Source organism: Triturus cristatus, chromosome 7 (genome assembly GCF_964204655.1).
Source record: "Triturus cristatus chromosome 7, aTriCri1.1, whole genome shotgun sequence".
Classification (NCBI taxonomy): Eukaryota; Metazoa; Chordata; class Amphibia; order Caudata; family Salamandridae; genus Triturus; species Triturus cristatus.
Window position 1 is genome coordinate 1,724,305,424 of NC_140590.1, and position 16,096 is coordinate 1,724,321,519.

A 16,096-nucleotide genomic window follows, 5' to 3' on the forward strand; every position below is an offset into this window, starting at 1 on the left:
CACAAGCTATATTGCTCTGCGTAAGTTCAAAATCTTCTCCCTTCCAAATATATCGTGGCACTCGCCAGGGGTGTCCCCTTTTCCCACTAATATTTGCATTACACATTGAGCTGCATATACGATAAATACACTCTAATCTACACGCATTACCGATGAGATCGGGATTATGCGAGTTACAAGTTACTGCCTACGCAGACGATATAGCTGCTTACTACTCAGACCCGGCAACTGCGGTTGATTTGATCAAACTTGAAGCTAAAAAATATACCACCTTCTCTAGATACAAGCTGAATGTCAATAAGACATAAGTGCGTCTTAATTTTCACTCTGATAGGCCGATCTTGGGGGTGTGTTTGGGGATTTCCCTGCAGGTTGAGCATATATTGAGACTAAATTGTGATCCTTTGTTGCAATCTGTTATTAAAATTCTTAAGAGCTGGCATAAATTACCAATCAGTATAATTAACCCTGGGCGTAGATCGCGAAGTAGCACTTCGCGAAGCTACGCAAAGTGCAGTTCGCACTACGCGAGCTACGCGTAGCCTTTCACGAACTGCGTAGTACCTTGTTCGCACTGTGCCAGATGTCGTTTTCAATGATTGCACAGTGCGGACAAGCAACCGGCACTGTGGAATCATTGAAAATGGCATCTTGCACAGTGCGAGCTGTAGTTTTCTGCTGCTCGAGTAGATTTTTACTCGAGCGGCAGCTTTCTCAACGCGAACTGGTAGTTTCTCATCGCGAGCAGTCGCGAGCATACGCGACCACACGCAATGAGAAACCTGACCTCCTCGCGTTGGGAATCTCGCCGGGAGGTTTATTTTCCATGCTTGCGATCGCCAACTTGATGTTGAGGACCGCAAGCAAGCAAAAAATGACCGCAGCACTACGCAATACTACGCTACGCGTGTTCGCACTGTGCTAAGTGCAGTTAGCGTAGTGCGAAGTAGCGCGAACTTCGCAAACTACGCGAGCGTAGCGTAGTGCTTTGCCCAGGCTTAAGTATAATAGGAAGATGCAACATTGTTAAAATGAAAGCATTACCAAAATATCTATATTTGTTTGGCGCTATTCCTTTACGTGTCCCTAACTCCTTTTTCAAGAAATTAGAAAGGGAAATAAGTAGCTTTATTTGGGGGTATAAGCAATCACGCCAGGCAATACAATTTATTAAGCTCCCCTATAAACAAGGGGGGGGGGGCTGCAACTCCTGGATTTTTTAATTATATTATTGGGCATTTGTGGGCTGTCTTCGTAGTCTCCTGTCAATGGAGAATCAAGACTCCTTCAAAGACCGCCTCAACAACAACTCACACAACAGCAAAGAGCTCTTCAGCATCGTGAAGGAACTCTCCAACCCCAGCTCCAACACCAACGACATCCGACCTGTGCGACTCGCTGGCCACCTTCTTCCATCGCAAGATCGCAGACATACACGACAGCTTCAACGCCGTCACCACCCCAGCAACCACCAAGACCCCCGCCCCCACGACCACCACCCGCACCAACCGCCTGCTGACCTGGACCAACATCAACGACGACGACACCATCAAGTTCATGAACACCGTCCACTCCGGATCCCCAGAAGACCCCTGCCAACACCACATCTTCAACAAAGTCAGCAGCACCATCGCACCCCACCTCCGGAAAACCATCAACATCTCCTTCGAGACAGCGACTTTCCCGAAGAGCTGGAAGCACGCAGAGATCAACGCCTTACTCAAGAAACCCAAGGCAGACCCCAAGGTCCTTAAGAACTTCCGACCCATATCCCTGCTCCTGTTCCCAGCGAAAGTCATCGAAAAGGCCGTCAACAAACAACTGACCAGCTTTCTCGAAGAAAACAACATCCTGGACCCATCCCAGTCCGGGTTCCGCAGCAACCACAGCACCGAAACGGCCCTGATCGCCGCCACCGATGACATCAGAACCCTGCTTGACAACGGAGAAACCGCGGCCCTCATCATCTTGGACCTGTCAGCCGCCTTCGACACGGTCTGCCAAAAACACCCTAAGAACACACCTCCACGATGCCGGAATCCAAGAGAAGGCCTTGGACTGGACCACCTCCTTCCTCTCCAGCAGAACTCAGAGCGTCCGCCTCCCCCCCTTTTGCTCCGAAGCCATTGAAATCATCTGTGGTGTCCCCCAAGGCTCATCCCTCAGCCCAACGCTGTTCAACGTCTACATGGCACCGCTAGCCCTCGTAGCACAACGACACAACCTCAACATCATCTCCTACACCGACGACACCCAGCTGAACCCCTCACCAAAGACCACCTCCACGAAGGAATGCAGGCCATCGCCGACTGGATGAGAAACAGCCGACTGAAGCTGAACTCAGACAAGACAGAGGTCCTCATCCTCGGACCCACCCCCTCGGCCTGGGACGACTCCTGGTGGACGACTGCACTAGGAGCACCCCCCACACCCACCGACCACACACGCAACCTAGGAGTCATCCTCGACTCCACCCTCTCCATGACGAAACAGGTCAACGCCATCTCCTCCTCCTGCTTCAACACCCTCCGCATGCTTCGCAGGATCTTCAAGTGGATCCACACCGAAACAAGAAGGACGGTCACCCAGGCCCTCATCAGCAGTAGACTGGACTACTGCAACGCACTCTATGCAGGAGCCCCGGCCAAACTCCTGAAACGGCTCCAACGCATCCAGAACGCCTCCGCCCGCCTGATCCTCGACATCCCCTGCCGCACCCACATCACACCCCACCTGAGGGACCTGCACTGGCTCCCCATCAGCAAGAGGATAACCTTCAAGCTCCTCACCCACGCACACAAGGCACTCCACAACACCGGACCAGCGTACCTCAACAGCCGACTCAGCCTCTACACCCCTACCCGCCAGCTCCGCTCCGCTCCACAGACCGCGCCCTCGCTACCGTCCCCCGCATCCGAAGAGTGACCGCCGGTGGCAGATCATTCACCCACCTCGCCGCCAAGACATGGAGCACCCTCCCCATCCACCTGCAGCAGACTGAAGACCTCCTTACCTTCAGGAGACTTCTCAAGACCTGGCTCTTCGAGCAGTAGCAGCGTCCCCCCCACTCTAGCGCCTTGAGACCCTCACGGGTATGTAGTGCGCTTTATAAATACCATGATTGATTGATTGATTGTTACTATCTTGTGCTCGGATCTGACACCAGAATGTTTCTATACAGAATCAATGAACCCAACTACGTTAAAAGAGTCTGTTTTAAAACCATCAAGGATTTAGCGTACATATGGTGGGAAATCTTAGCTAAGTGTTCTCTAATTTACACAAGTCTCCCCTGTGGGGTAACCCGATGCTTCCGGAAATATTTCACGATTCAGTTTGTAGGCTATGGGCCAGCTATGGGGTCAATCGCCTTTGGCACTTACATGACCAAAATAGCTTCAGAAAATTCAAAACCTAAAAACTTCTTTTGAGCTGCCCCGTCCATTATTTTTTAAATACCTACAGATCAGGTATTATTTCCTGGCGGCAAGGGATAAAGACACTAGAGAGCTCCGATTTAATGGTATGTCTGCATGGTGGATCTCAGAAATCATTAATAAGGGCTATGTATCAGCATTTCTGTCAACTTAGGGCAGATGGCAGCCAGAAATGGCATTACAATGGAGCAATACCCTGGGTGTAGTCATTACCCCCTTAGAGGTAAACACTGCATTAGAAACACTGGATTGGTCAGTACACGCCATCAGCTTAAAACTACAACAGTTTTGGACAGTTTGTATTGTATATTACACTCCGGATAGGATAGCAAGTTGAGCTCAGAAAGGGGGTAAAGATGGGGGCGATAGGAGTACATGCCCAAAATGTGGGTTTGTAGCTGCAAATATAGTACACATGTTCGCCACCTACCCTGAGCTGGGGATGTTCTGTAATGAAACTAGACAGATTATTAGGACCCGCTCATGTCTGTATCCTCTTCTGACAGAGAAAGAGATTATGTTAGGCTACAAGGTGGAGGCAAATTCTGGCTTGAGATCCCTTTTCTCTATTCTTCTTGTTGCTGCTTGAATCTGTATAGCCAGGGCATGGATTTCTCCAAAGCCTCCAAGAGCAGCAGAATGGTGGGCAATAATGAAAGAACCCTATGAAAGGGAAATGACTCTGGCCAGAACTAGAGGAATTCGCTCCATAAAGAAATTTGACTGCATATGGAGCAGACTTGTCCGGCACTATCAGGACAGGATGCGGACTGAATACTCCCTTTTTACTCCTATTACAGTCCCCTGATAAAAGTTTTCAACTAGGAGCTCTGAGCTAGTATATAGTCTGAACTATTGTGGCAATATTCATTAACCTCTGGTCTGTACCACTGACTACTTGACTTGTATGTAATCTCATTGAATTGCTAAATGTTAAATGTCTAATTATTGTTCCCTTTGACAAATAAAAAAAAATTAAAAAGACAAATGTATATGTATTACATAGAAAGGGGGAACAGGGAGGGCATCATCCTCAAATAGCTCAGACTTCACTGTGATATTCTTATGATCTTGTTGAGACATCCAGAACTATGCTGCCAACATGCAAAGAAGTGTTACATTTTTCTCCCGCCTGGCTCCAATAAAATCCGTATTTTGTTAGCAGGGCAGGTTTCATGTCTCCTAATACTGAAAGCAAATCCAGCTTTGAATTTGAAATTGGATTTGTAAAGTGATCTCTTGGTTCTAGACAGACCGCTGGTAAAGAAAACAGCACAGAGAACTAAGGGAAAAGCCAGGTTTGAAGGACCTTCATGATCAGTAACAGATTGGTGATGCTGAAGTCCCTTGATTTTTGATTGACTTTGGTAAGAATAGAATTCTTGATGCTGGGGGAGAGGCTACCACAGGTTGTCCGAGCATACCCCTATGATGGCTGCCATGCACAGCCATTTACAGTCAAGAGGAAGCGGAGCAGGGGAATAGTAAACAAAGGTGGCATACATTGAATGTGCAAAAGGATGTCCCTGGAGATACTGTCCATATGGAGAAGCATGCATATCTTAACTCCCAGGCTTTTTGCACTTGAGACAGGAGAGGGACAGGGACCAAACCCAGGCGGCCGGATGGCAGATTGTCAGAGGTGCTGCATGTCAGTGTTGCTGGTGTTACATTGCAGATAATGGGGGCATTTCCAGATTTGAATGGCAATAGGGCATGCTGGAAGAACAAACCAGTTAAACCAGAGGTCTCAGATAAATGTTTAAAAGGGTATTGGAACAAACCCAAGTCTTGGGGTATGCCACATAAAACATAAGATGGAGAACACAATTGTGCTAAGGAAACTTTTTGAGATCTGCCACAAAGAATGATAGAAACCAGCTAAGAATGTTATCCTGGATACCAACAGAAAGACATTGGCTGAAAAGGAGCTGGTGGTCCTTGATATCAAATGCCGTGGCAGATCCAAAAGTATCATTGCATTAAGATCACTGTTGTCAGCATCTATGTGCAAATCCTCCACTGCTTCCAGCACAGCTAATTCCAAGCATCAATTAGGCATTTTCTTATGTTAGTGAAAAACATGTGCAAACCACCATCTCAAAAAGATGCTAAGTTAAATAAGGGAAAACTAAAAAGGAAACTACATAAAATCCCTGTAAGAATGCTATCTTATAAACACTATCAGGCGTTATTGTTAAGCATACTGATATTCCAAATGTGCTTCCACAGTGTCTTCTTATTGTCTTGTACTTAAGAGTAAGGTAAAGATGACACAGGCACCCCTGGAATGAAACAGCATCTTTTGCGGAAGCAACTGAGGCACTTCAGAGTGTGGAGTCAGCAGATTGTGTGCTAGTAGCACATCCAGACTGGGCCTTCTCTGCTGACCCAGAATGTACACAAACGTTTTACTTCCGGTTTGATATACACGTTCAAAGACTTTGTCAATTACTTCACTAAAGTTTTTCCACTGAAATTGATGGAAATCACAATATATCATGATAAGCCATAACTAAGCAACTTTAGAAACAATTATTGGCACTATTAGTTTACTGAAAGTATGTAAAAAGCATTGGTGCATGCCTTCGTTGGCATTTTAAAATCAAAATTATTGATTCCTCCAGTGCTTTTTTATTGGTATATATGGTATGCTCTAGCAGGCAAAGCTCCTGACTAAAGCATTGTAAAAAGCCAAACTGCAGTGAAAATGAAACAGACTGCGGTCTGCACACGAGGCATGGAAGATATGATCACCTAATTGCGTTTTTTTGCAAATCTCAATTAGGACATGGCTGTTCCTATTGTGTAAAACCCATTTGAATTTCATTAGTGATTCGTAGTGGGTCACAAAAAGACCTACCTTATGAATGTTAATGTGGTAGGTCACAATTTGTGACCCACTACAATTTGCTGCCATCACAGTAACAATGGCCTGCTGGGTCAGCAGACAACTATGTTTGTGCTTGCTTTTAAATAAAGTTATAGTAAAAAAAACACAGCCTATTTTCCGTAATGGAAAACAGACTTTGTTTACAAAAAAAACATATAAACTTTCAAGTTTCATTTTTTAAGGGTAGGCAGCAGTCCCTTGTACATTGCCAGGCCTTAAAAATATTTTTTCAACCATTCTCAAAGGGGAAGGGGTCCCTGTGGGACCCCTTCCCAACTTTAAATTGGCAGTAAACTTGAAATGTTTGTGACCACATTTTGGTTGTAAAACATTTGTACATATCATTCCAATTTGGCATTTGAAAGGGAGGCCCTCAAACACGCCGGTTCCAAATTCCAAATAACAAAACCAAAATTGAGATGACAGAAAAAAATCCAGAACCTCAATTTGGAATTTGTACATACCAAAAAGCATTTTTGTGGTCAAAAATGGCAAATCAATCAGTCAATCAATCAGGGGCTTTTAAAGTGCGCTACTCACCCGTGAGGGTTTCAAGGCGCTGGGGAAGGGGGGGGGGGCGTGCAGCTCTGGGTCAGCCAAAAAGAGCCAGGTCTTGAGGTTCTTACTGAAGGTGTGCAGGGTAGGGGAGTGTCTGATGTTGACTGGAACCTCATTCCAGGCCTTGGCGGCGACGTAGGAGAAGGCTCTTCCACCTGCCCTGGTTCTACTGATGCGCAGGGTCTCGCTAGGGCAAGGTCGGCAGAGCAGAGGTTTCTTTTGGGTATGTGGAAAGAGATTCCCCTTTGTTGAGGTATTTGGGTCAGATCTTATGGAGTGATTTGTAGGCGTGGTTGAGTAGCTTGAAGGTTACTCTCTTCTTGACGGGAAGCCAGTGGAGATCGTGCAGGTGTTGGGTCATGTGCTCATGTCGTGGGGTGCCAAGGACGAGTCTGGCAGCGGTGTTCTGGATGGTCTGGAGTTTGTGTAGCAGGGATTTGTAGATTCCAGCATAGAGGGATTTACCGTAGTCCAGTCTGCTGGTTATGAATGCATGGGTGACGGTTTTTCTGGCTTTGAGGGAATCCACTTGAAAGTCTTGCGGAGGATGCGGAGGGAGTTGACGCAGGTGGAGGCGACGGCGTTGATCTGGCGAGTCATAGTGAGGGAGGAGTCTAAAATGATGCCGAGTTTACGGGCGTGGTCCATCGGGGTGGGTCGATTTCTGAGGGCAGAGGAACACCAGGTGTTGTCCCAAACGGTGGGGGAGGGTCCAAGGATAAGGACCTCTATCTTCTCCGAGCTTTAGGCAGCTGTTGCTCATCCAGGATGCGATGTCTTTCATTCCTTCCTGGAAGCTGAGTCTGGTGTCTTTGGGGTTCTTTGTGAGGGAGAGGATGAGGTGGGTGTTGTCGGAGTAGGATACTATGCTGATCCCATGCTGTCTGATGATGGCGGCGAGGGGGCCAATGTAGATGTTGAAGAGCGTGGGGCTGAGCGATGATCCTTGGGGTACTCCGCAGTGGAGCTCTGTGGGTTCGGAGAGGAAGGGTGGGAGTCTGATCCTTTGGGTTCTGCTGGCAAGAAAGGAGCAGATCCAGTCGAGGGTGGTCCCCTGTATGCCAACGTCATGGAGTCTAGCTGCAAGAGTGCAGTGCGAGACGGTGTCAAAGGCTGTGAAGAGGTCTAGCAGGATGATGGCCGTCGTATGGCCCAGGTCGAGTGGCACACGGATGTCGTCGGTGGCATCAAGGAGGGCGGTCTCGGTGCTGTGCTTACTACAGAATCCGGACTGGGAAGAGTCGAGGATGGCATTCTCTTTGATGAAGGTGTTCAGCTGGGTGTTGACGAATTTCTCAGTGACTTTGGCTGCGAAGGTAAGGAGAGAGATAGGCCGGTAGTTTTTCAGGTCTGTCGGGTCAGCTGAGGGTTTCTTTAGGAGGGGCTTGACCTCTGCCTGCTTCCAGTCGTCAGGAAAAATGCCGGATTTGATGGGAGGCGTTGATGGTCCGGCGTAGTTTGGGTGCCATGGCGGTGGCGGCTCTGTGGAAGGTGTGCGCCGGGCAGGGGTCCGTAGGGACTTCTGAGTGGGTGCTCTTCGTTGTTGTGGTGGTATCTTCCGTGATGACTGGTATCCAGGTGGTGATGGTGGACTTGCTGTCATTGCTGGAGGGGAGGGTGGTTTCTGGAGTCTGTTTGCTGAAGTTGTCATAGAGGGCCTTGATTTTCAGGTGGAAGTAGAAGCCAAGCTTGTTGTAGAGGTCCTGGGACGGCGTGTTGTCCGCTGCTTCGCTGGGGGGTTTGGTGAATTGCTGGATGATGTTGAAGAGTTCCTTTGAGTTGCTGGCGTTGGTGAGGATTTTGATGGATGAAGGTCCTCTTGGCAGCTCAAATGCTTTGGTGGTATTCTGTCATGGCGTTCTTGTAGGTGGTCTGGTCTTCTGTGGTTTTTCTCCAATGTTTTTCGAGATGTCTGCATGAGCGTCTGGCTTCATGGAGGTCAGTGGTGAACCAGGTGGCCTTCAGGGGGCATTGTCTGTCAGGGTTGCGGACTGGTGCAAACTTGTCTGCGCAGCTGGTGATCTAGCGGTGTAGTTCCTTGGCTGCAGAGGTGACTTTGGTCGTGGCAAAGGGGGGGTCATGGGTGAGTGTGGAGTTGAGGTGCTCCTCTGTTACCTTGCTCCAATTCCTTCGTGGCGGGCGTGGGGTGGGCTTGTGTACGGTGGTGGTGTTGAAAGAGAAGTGTACGCAGTGGTGGTCTGTCCAGAGGGCTGTGAGGTGTGGCTGAAGTGAATGTTGGTCCCTCCTGGGAAGATGGGGTAGAAGATGTGTCTGGCCTTGTGGGTGGGGGTGGTGACGAGCAGCTTCAATCCGAGGATGGCGAGGTTGTCCAGGAGGGCGGTGGAGTCGGGAACACTGCAGTTGGTGAGGAGGAATTTCAGGTCTCCGCTTAGTATGTAGTCCGTGGAGGCGATGGCGTGGGGTGCGATGAGGTCGGCAATGGAGGTGGTGAAAGGTGCACAAGGCCCTGGGGGTCTGCAAACGAGGGTGCCGCGAAGCATGGTTCTGGGGCTGGTCTGGATCTGGAAGTGATGGTGTTCATTGTTGGAGAGGGAGTCCCTCGTGCTGGAGGTGGAGAGTCAGAGGGAGCTCTTGTGTGCGATGGAGAGTCCTCCTCCTGGACGGTGGAGGTGGTCCTTCCTCTAGATCTTGTATCCGTTGGGTATGGCGGTGGCGATGTCAGGGGCAGAGGTGGCATTTGTCCAGGTTTCGGTGAAGAAGGCAATGTCTGGCAAAAGGGTGTTGAGGAGGTCCCAGATTTCTACAGCATGTCTGTGTAGGGAGCATACATTGAGGAGGATGCACTTCAGGGCTTCGCTGGTGCGGGTATCTAATGTGGGTGTGGCGGTCGCTTGGGTGCTGTCGCTGGTGAAGGATTGTCGGCAGTGTCAGTAGGAGAACTGGCTGTAGGTGGTGTTCGACGTCGACCGCTGGCAGTTTTTGTTCCTTTCGGAAGGAATCAGGCCTTTTGCAACCGTACAAATGCTTCGCACATCTAGCCCCTTATGTGATATCATTCAATTTAGTTTTGAGATGTAAAGTAGTTCCTCTTGCATCAAAGTGAAAGTACTCCAAATGAGGTGAAATTATACACTAAATTGCCAATAGAATGAAGTGAGCGAAATATACGTCAATGGGATCACCCACTTCACTTTATGTACATTGTAAAGATTTGGTAAATTTAGGACTGCAGGTAGCTATGTTGTATGGCCAGACCTAAAAGACATTTGCTGGCACATGCATCAACGTAGCCTTTTCCGATTCCTTAATTGCGATTATTAAGGAATCGCAATTAAGGAATTGCAAAAGCCTATGCATGTAGGAATCGCTATAAAAATAGCGATTCCTACACATTCCTTAATTGCGACTCGCAAATTGCGGGTCGCAATTAAGGACTACCGTCCCATTCATTCCTTTGGGCCTCCAGGCCCATAGGAATGAACTGGAGTTGCATGAGCAATTTGCGAGTACCAGTAGGTACTCGCAAATTGCTCATGCAATTTCAAGGGTGCAAGGGTATCAAAATGACACCCTATTGCACCCTTGAAATTGATCTGTGCACATATGTTGTACACACACATGCCCTAAGGGCATGTGGGTGCGCTACATGAAACTTTGAAAAATGCACAAAAGTGCATTTTTCAAAGTTTATGCAAATTACCATGAAGTTCAACTTCATGGTAATTTGCTCCCCCTATTAGCGAAATCGCAAATTTTTTAACTTTAATGCATTGCATTTAAGGAATCTCAATTTGGGATTCCTTAAATGCAATCGCAATTTAAGTAATCGCAATTTAGAGATTCCTTAAATTGCGATTTTTGCATTTGGGATGATGCATCCCAAATGCAAAAATACCGGTCGCAAAGGGGCAAATTCTGAGAATCTGCCCGTTTGCGACTGGTTTTTCCTTTGATGCATGTGCCTATTGATTCAGTGACATGTCATGTTTGCCTAGTTTTTGTATTCATGATAAAAAGAAACATGGATAAAAAAGCAAAAAAGGTCCGAAACAAAGCCAAATGTTTCTGATGGCTAACTTTCAATGCTAAAATAATTTATATAAATCAAATGTATCTGTTAAACTGTGTTCATAGTCTTTTCTTGCTGTATCTTCTCTATCGTGGAATGAAGTGTCTGTGACCTAGGTGGATTCCAGGACGATTGAGAGTGGGGTGGTTGGTGTCTGGCTGAACAGGCACATGTTTCCTCTGCTCTAATAAACCTGAAGTTACTGATTACACGCCTTCATTTCTGGACCAGTTACAACAGTATCATTGGTTTTAAACAAAGAAATGTAAGTGGTCCAAATGAGAAGGATGTGTTCCCAATTTCTACAGTAATCCATTGGCAATTTGTTACTGTTACTGTTTTATCAAATGTTTCTGTTGCTCTGTCTGCATTTCTAATTGGATGAAGAAGGCCAGACATGATTAACTGAGCTTTGCTTCCTGTTTTAAACTTAATTTTGCTTTACATTATCGAATCCACAGGGTGGTGTGAATGATGAAACTACTCTTTCAGCCTACGTCACTATCGCCCTCCTGGAGTACCCGCTCCCTTCAACAGTATGTACAGAGCTTGTTTGATTCACATTATTCACTTTTGTGTTTTGGAAACATCCACTTCCCTAGATGATTTAAAATGAGATTATGAGAAAGGTAACAATACATTGCCTCAATGATTGCACGGTTACATAGGAGAAATTAAATTGAGACCTTTTGGCAATGGTAGTGTTGGTGAGGTCTTTAGGACTCATTCAAGACTGGGAGATTTGCATAGCGTATTAAAATCCTAATGAAAACATTGGTGGGTCTCCAGAATCCCTTCTAGTATCTGAGAAGGTCCTGGAGATTAACTGCACTTCTACGGAGTTAAAAAAAAAAAACATTAAAAAGAGACATGTTGTTCCAACCATGTGAAAAGAATGTGTTTTGATCACCAGAAATATTATAATCCTGTGTGGTACTGTAGTGGACAGGGAGCCTCTGAGCTTCATGTTGAAGAATGTCTTCTGATCTTCTTCCAAATCCCTTTTTCTTTCAACTGTGTGGGTGGCCCTCAGCACATCTGTTGCTTTTTATTTGGGAGGCCCTGTGAGCATAATTCCAAGATATCTCCAAGAGAAGACTTTCCGTAGCCCTATGGAGAACATCAACTTGCTGTGTTTCTCCTTTTCTTAATCCACCTCAATCTTAGCAACCTAGGCACATCCTCAGCCTCACCTTTCCTTGGTTACTTTACTTTACTTTACTTTCCTTTCATTACAATATGTCTTGGTATTCTGAAGCAAAGTCCATGCATGCAAAACTTGTGGCTGGCTCTAAACCTGATGCTTGCATTTAAGATCCTCTCGGCTCTTTTCCAGCACCCTGTTGTCCGCAACGCCTTGTTCTGCCTTGAAACAGCCTACATGGAATCAAATGATGTCTACACCAAGTCACTCATGGCGTACGCTTTTGGCCTGGCTGGCAAGTATGACAAACGCACAGAGCTGCTGGAGTCCCTGGATAAGGAGGCCATTGAGAAAGGTAAGGGTGTAGCAAGTCTTTCAGGACCTTATCCTTTCATGGCTCACACCTCCTTTTCATTAATATTTGTATTGGTACTCCTGCCGACATACTGACTAACTTTATTCTGGTGTGGTTGGTATTCACTTTTTACTGCTGTTAGGTGTGTTGGTTTATGGCGCTCACATGAATTGCACTGTAGTTTTACAGATAGTTCTATTAATGCAGTGCCCTTGAAAAGGGAAGACACACCCTGCTTTCCCCAATTACCAATCCGAGGACTGATAAGAACAAACAATTCACTGTATTTCAAGGCACACATCCCAATATCACAACACAAGTGTGTATGAATTAATTCAAGACAAAATGAACTCAATTATTCCATTCCTCTTTGTGTTCTGTTTTATTTCTCTTTAGCCACAAGCCAAGCCAACGTGTTTCCTCGCAATGGAATTACCCATGCGACTTCGTCAGGGCTAAAAATAAAATAAAAATACCATTGTTGTAATACATGTTTTATACCATTTTAAAAGTAGATTGAGAGTTTTTTCAGAGTTTTTATACACCCTTTGCAGCACAATAATCACCACATTAGAACCTGTGGTAGCCATCCCCATTGAAGAATCCTTTTTACAAAAAAGTTTCTCTCAAAATATACTTAAATTCCTTATGGAGTCGTGGAAAATTCAACTACCGTTGTGAACAGAAATTGCTGATAGTGCTCCCTCAATATACACAACACCCACATTGTGCACAAAGATTTAATACACCAATTTAATGTTGATTTTTATCACACCTGCCAAATGAGTAACTCTAACACTGATGTAGGAACCTGAGGAGTCAAACAATAGAGTTGCGCAATTAGCCCAAATTTGTGAATGCCACTACGAAGACCTATTTACCTCAGCTGCAATATAAATAGAATTTTGAACATTTAGCACTTGCTTACCCCCTTAATCTTGTTTTAGACTGGAGGTTCCTTAATGCTTTCCAAAAAATGTTCCCGTTCTAATTCAAAAATGTTTCACCCCTGCGTCCTGGAGTTTAAATCCTCTGAATAATACCACAGAATTGAGCCCCAATTTCACACACTTGCTATCACGGTAGAATAATACATCCCAAAACTGCCTCAAATCTAACTTTTCTTACTTCGTAGTAAAAATCCACTACCCCGGGTAAGTCCACGCCTTCGCTATAGGCGTTTACCAATCCATATTGGTAAACGCCTATAGCGAAGGCGTGGACTTACCCGGACCCTGCTCCTTATCGTAAGTTGAATAGCTACAAAGACAAATAAGGAGTACATAAATAATGTATACCTTATTCATTTCTGAGTCTAACACTCAAATATAACCGCAAATCTCCCCAGAGTTCTCTTCCTTACCTCAAATCGCCACTAATATCCCGCGCTGATCCTCGAGTGCCCGAATACAGGTCACGAGTCGACCCACTTCGATTCCTACCTCTTATTTTAAAATAGATAAATAATGTCTGAAGAAAGATGTCGGAAATTCAATTATCTTATCTTCAAGATTAAACAGTGTAAATGTTCCATCTAAAAAGATTTCTTAATTAGATGGTTATTGTTATGCTATACGGATTCATTTATACGGTTTTACCGTAGAGATTTTATACCGATTGATAATCTCTTCATTGTTTTATCATCTAGTCTGTTTGATTGAGGAATAGCCACCAATTTCATCATTAGGTTAACTTCCTAGAAAGTATTGCAATTCCTGGTCAAAATTTAAACCTTCTTCTACTGCCCTCAAGCGCATTATCCACCTGGCTTCATGTCTGCACAATTTAAGCTCTCAATTGCCTCCCTGTGGGTCCCTTGTCACATGCTCAATTCCAAAGAAGGTAAATGACTTATTCCTTCCTTGTTTATCACATGTGTGTATATGTTCAGCAATCAGATATCGCATATCATTTTAAGTTACAGCTCGTAAATGTTCACTGATCAGGATCAGCAAGGCTTTCTAGGATTATCAATTGGTATAACATCTCTACGGCAAAACTGTATAAATAAATCCTTATAGCATAACAATAACCATCTAATTAAGAAATCTTTTTAGATGGAACATGGGCTAGTAATACCAATTCTGATGGATACATCTGCCAGTGGATTCCTCACCTTGTGAATATCCCCTGCGCCAGCAACATTCGGAAACTTTTGTAGCAGTCCACGCCGATGGGGTCGAAGACGACGTCACAGAGACACGGCTCCACTCGCGACTCCGCTGACGTCACCGGCTCCATAAGAAGACCTCGTCGGCGTGATGACGTCAGTTCCCTTTTTTCCGCGCCGACGACGCCAACGGATTTCGGGAATCGTTACTAGTAGCTTTACCTGTTACTTTGTGTATTTTCTGAAAATTTTCTGTCTTTCTTCGAAGATGTCGACAAGGAAGTCGGGTTTCAAGCCCTGTCGAGAATGTGGCAAGCACATGTCTATTACCGACCCACACGAGGACTGTGTTTGGTGCCTTTCATCCGACCACGATGTAGGTGGTTGTTCCAGCTGCCGCAAGATGAGCTCGAAGGCTCTCAAGGAGAGAGAAGGTCGAGGTCGAGGTCGAGGTCGGCGTCCAAGTCGACTTCGGGGCATGCTTCGAAAAGTAAGAAGCATAAGAAAAAGAGGAGGCATTCTTCACATCATCACTCCGACAAAGGTTCGGCTCCGAAGTCGAAGCCGCCTACTCGACGTCGGAGAGAGTCAGTGTCTCCTTCTCCGGTTCCGGCTTCACCTCCAGCACCTTCTTCTCCGGTGACTTCGACGGCTCCGGCTGAATCTCCGGTGCCGGTATCATCCCCGACGCCGGTTCCATCTCTGGCTCCAGCTGATTCCCCGGCTCTGTCTCCGGCCCCGGGTGAGGATCTTCAGGCTCCGGGTGAGACTGTGACGCCGCTTGTACCACCGTCGGCGCCGCCAGGCCCGAGTCCGGTGCTGCCTGACCAGTATCCTGCATTTCCTGGTCCAGGACAAGACCCCTCGGATTATCTTAATGCCATGTACGGGGTGTTTTCAAGGGCCATGTATACCTCTGGTGCACCTGTGGGTCCGATGGGTCCGATGGCTTTCAATTTGGGAGTGCCGCAGGTCTACCCTCAAGCTCCGTTCATGCCATTCTTTCCGGCGACGCCATCTTGGCAGCTACCGGCGCCGAGAACTTCGACGCCGCTTCCCTCTTCACCGGCGCCGACTCAACTTTGTTCAACGCCGGCTGCTCCAGCGAATCCGCGTTCGACGCCGCTGCCGGCACCGTCGGATTCGAACACGTCGCCGCCGACGCCGCTGGTGCGGATTCGTCCCAGAAGGGAAGCACAGAGAGTGGTGGATGAGAGACGCTTTCTGTTGAAAGAGGCTGAAGAGGGAGAGTTAGTCGAATCTGATGAGGTGTTTGAAGAACTGAAGGAGGCAAGTGGACTGGATTTGTCTCCAGAGTGGGAAATCACTCCACCATCAGATGAACCCTCTAAAGATGCAGCGCCGTATCATGCGGTCATCAGAAAAGCTGCAGAGTTGTTGGACCTACAGTTGCCGTCCACAGAGTTCAGGTCTAATTTACTTACTGAGGTGCTGCATTCACCTACAGCGGTCTCGGAGCCTTTGTTACCCTTTAATGAGGCTATTATGGAACCTGTGCTGGAGGTGTAGTGCAAGCCTTTTTTAGCTCCTGCGGTCTCCAGGGCAGTC

The 16,096-nt window shown here is 46.6% G+C and overlaps 1 protein-coding gene across 1 annotated transcript in view; it reads left to right on the plus strand.

The window, feature by feature from the left end:
- LOC146812899 (alpha-2-macroglobulin-like) overlaps window positions 1-16,096 on the plus strand; it is a 225,325-nt gene that overhangs the window by 188,341 nt on the left and 20,888 nt on the right. Inside the window, exons 27-28 of the mRNA XM_085619970.1 lie at window positions 11,380-11,454; window positions 12,255-12,417. Of these exons, the coding sequence (XP_085476096.1) occupies window positions 11,380-11,454; window positions 12,255-12,417 (238 nt within the window). The remainder of the gene's footprint in view (window positions 1-11,379; window positions 11,455-12,254; window positions 12,418-16,096) is intronic.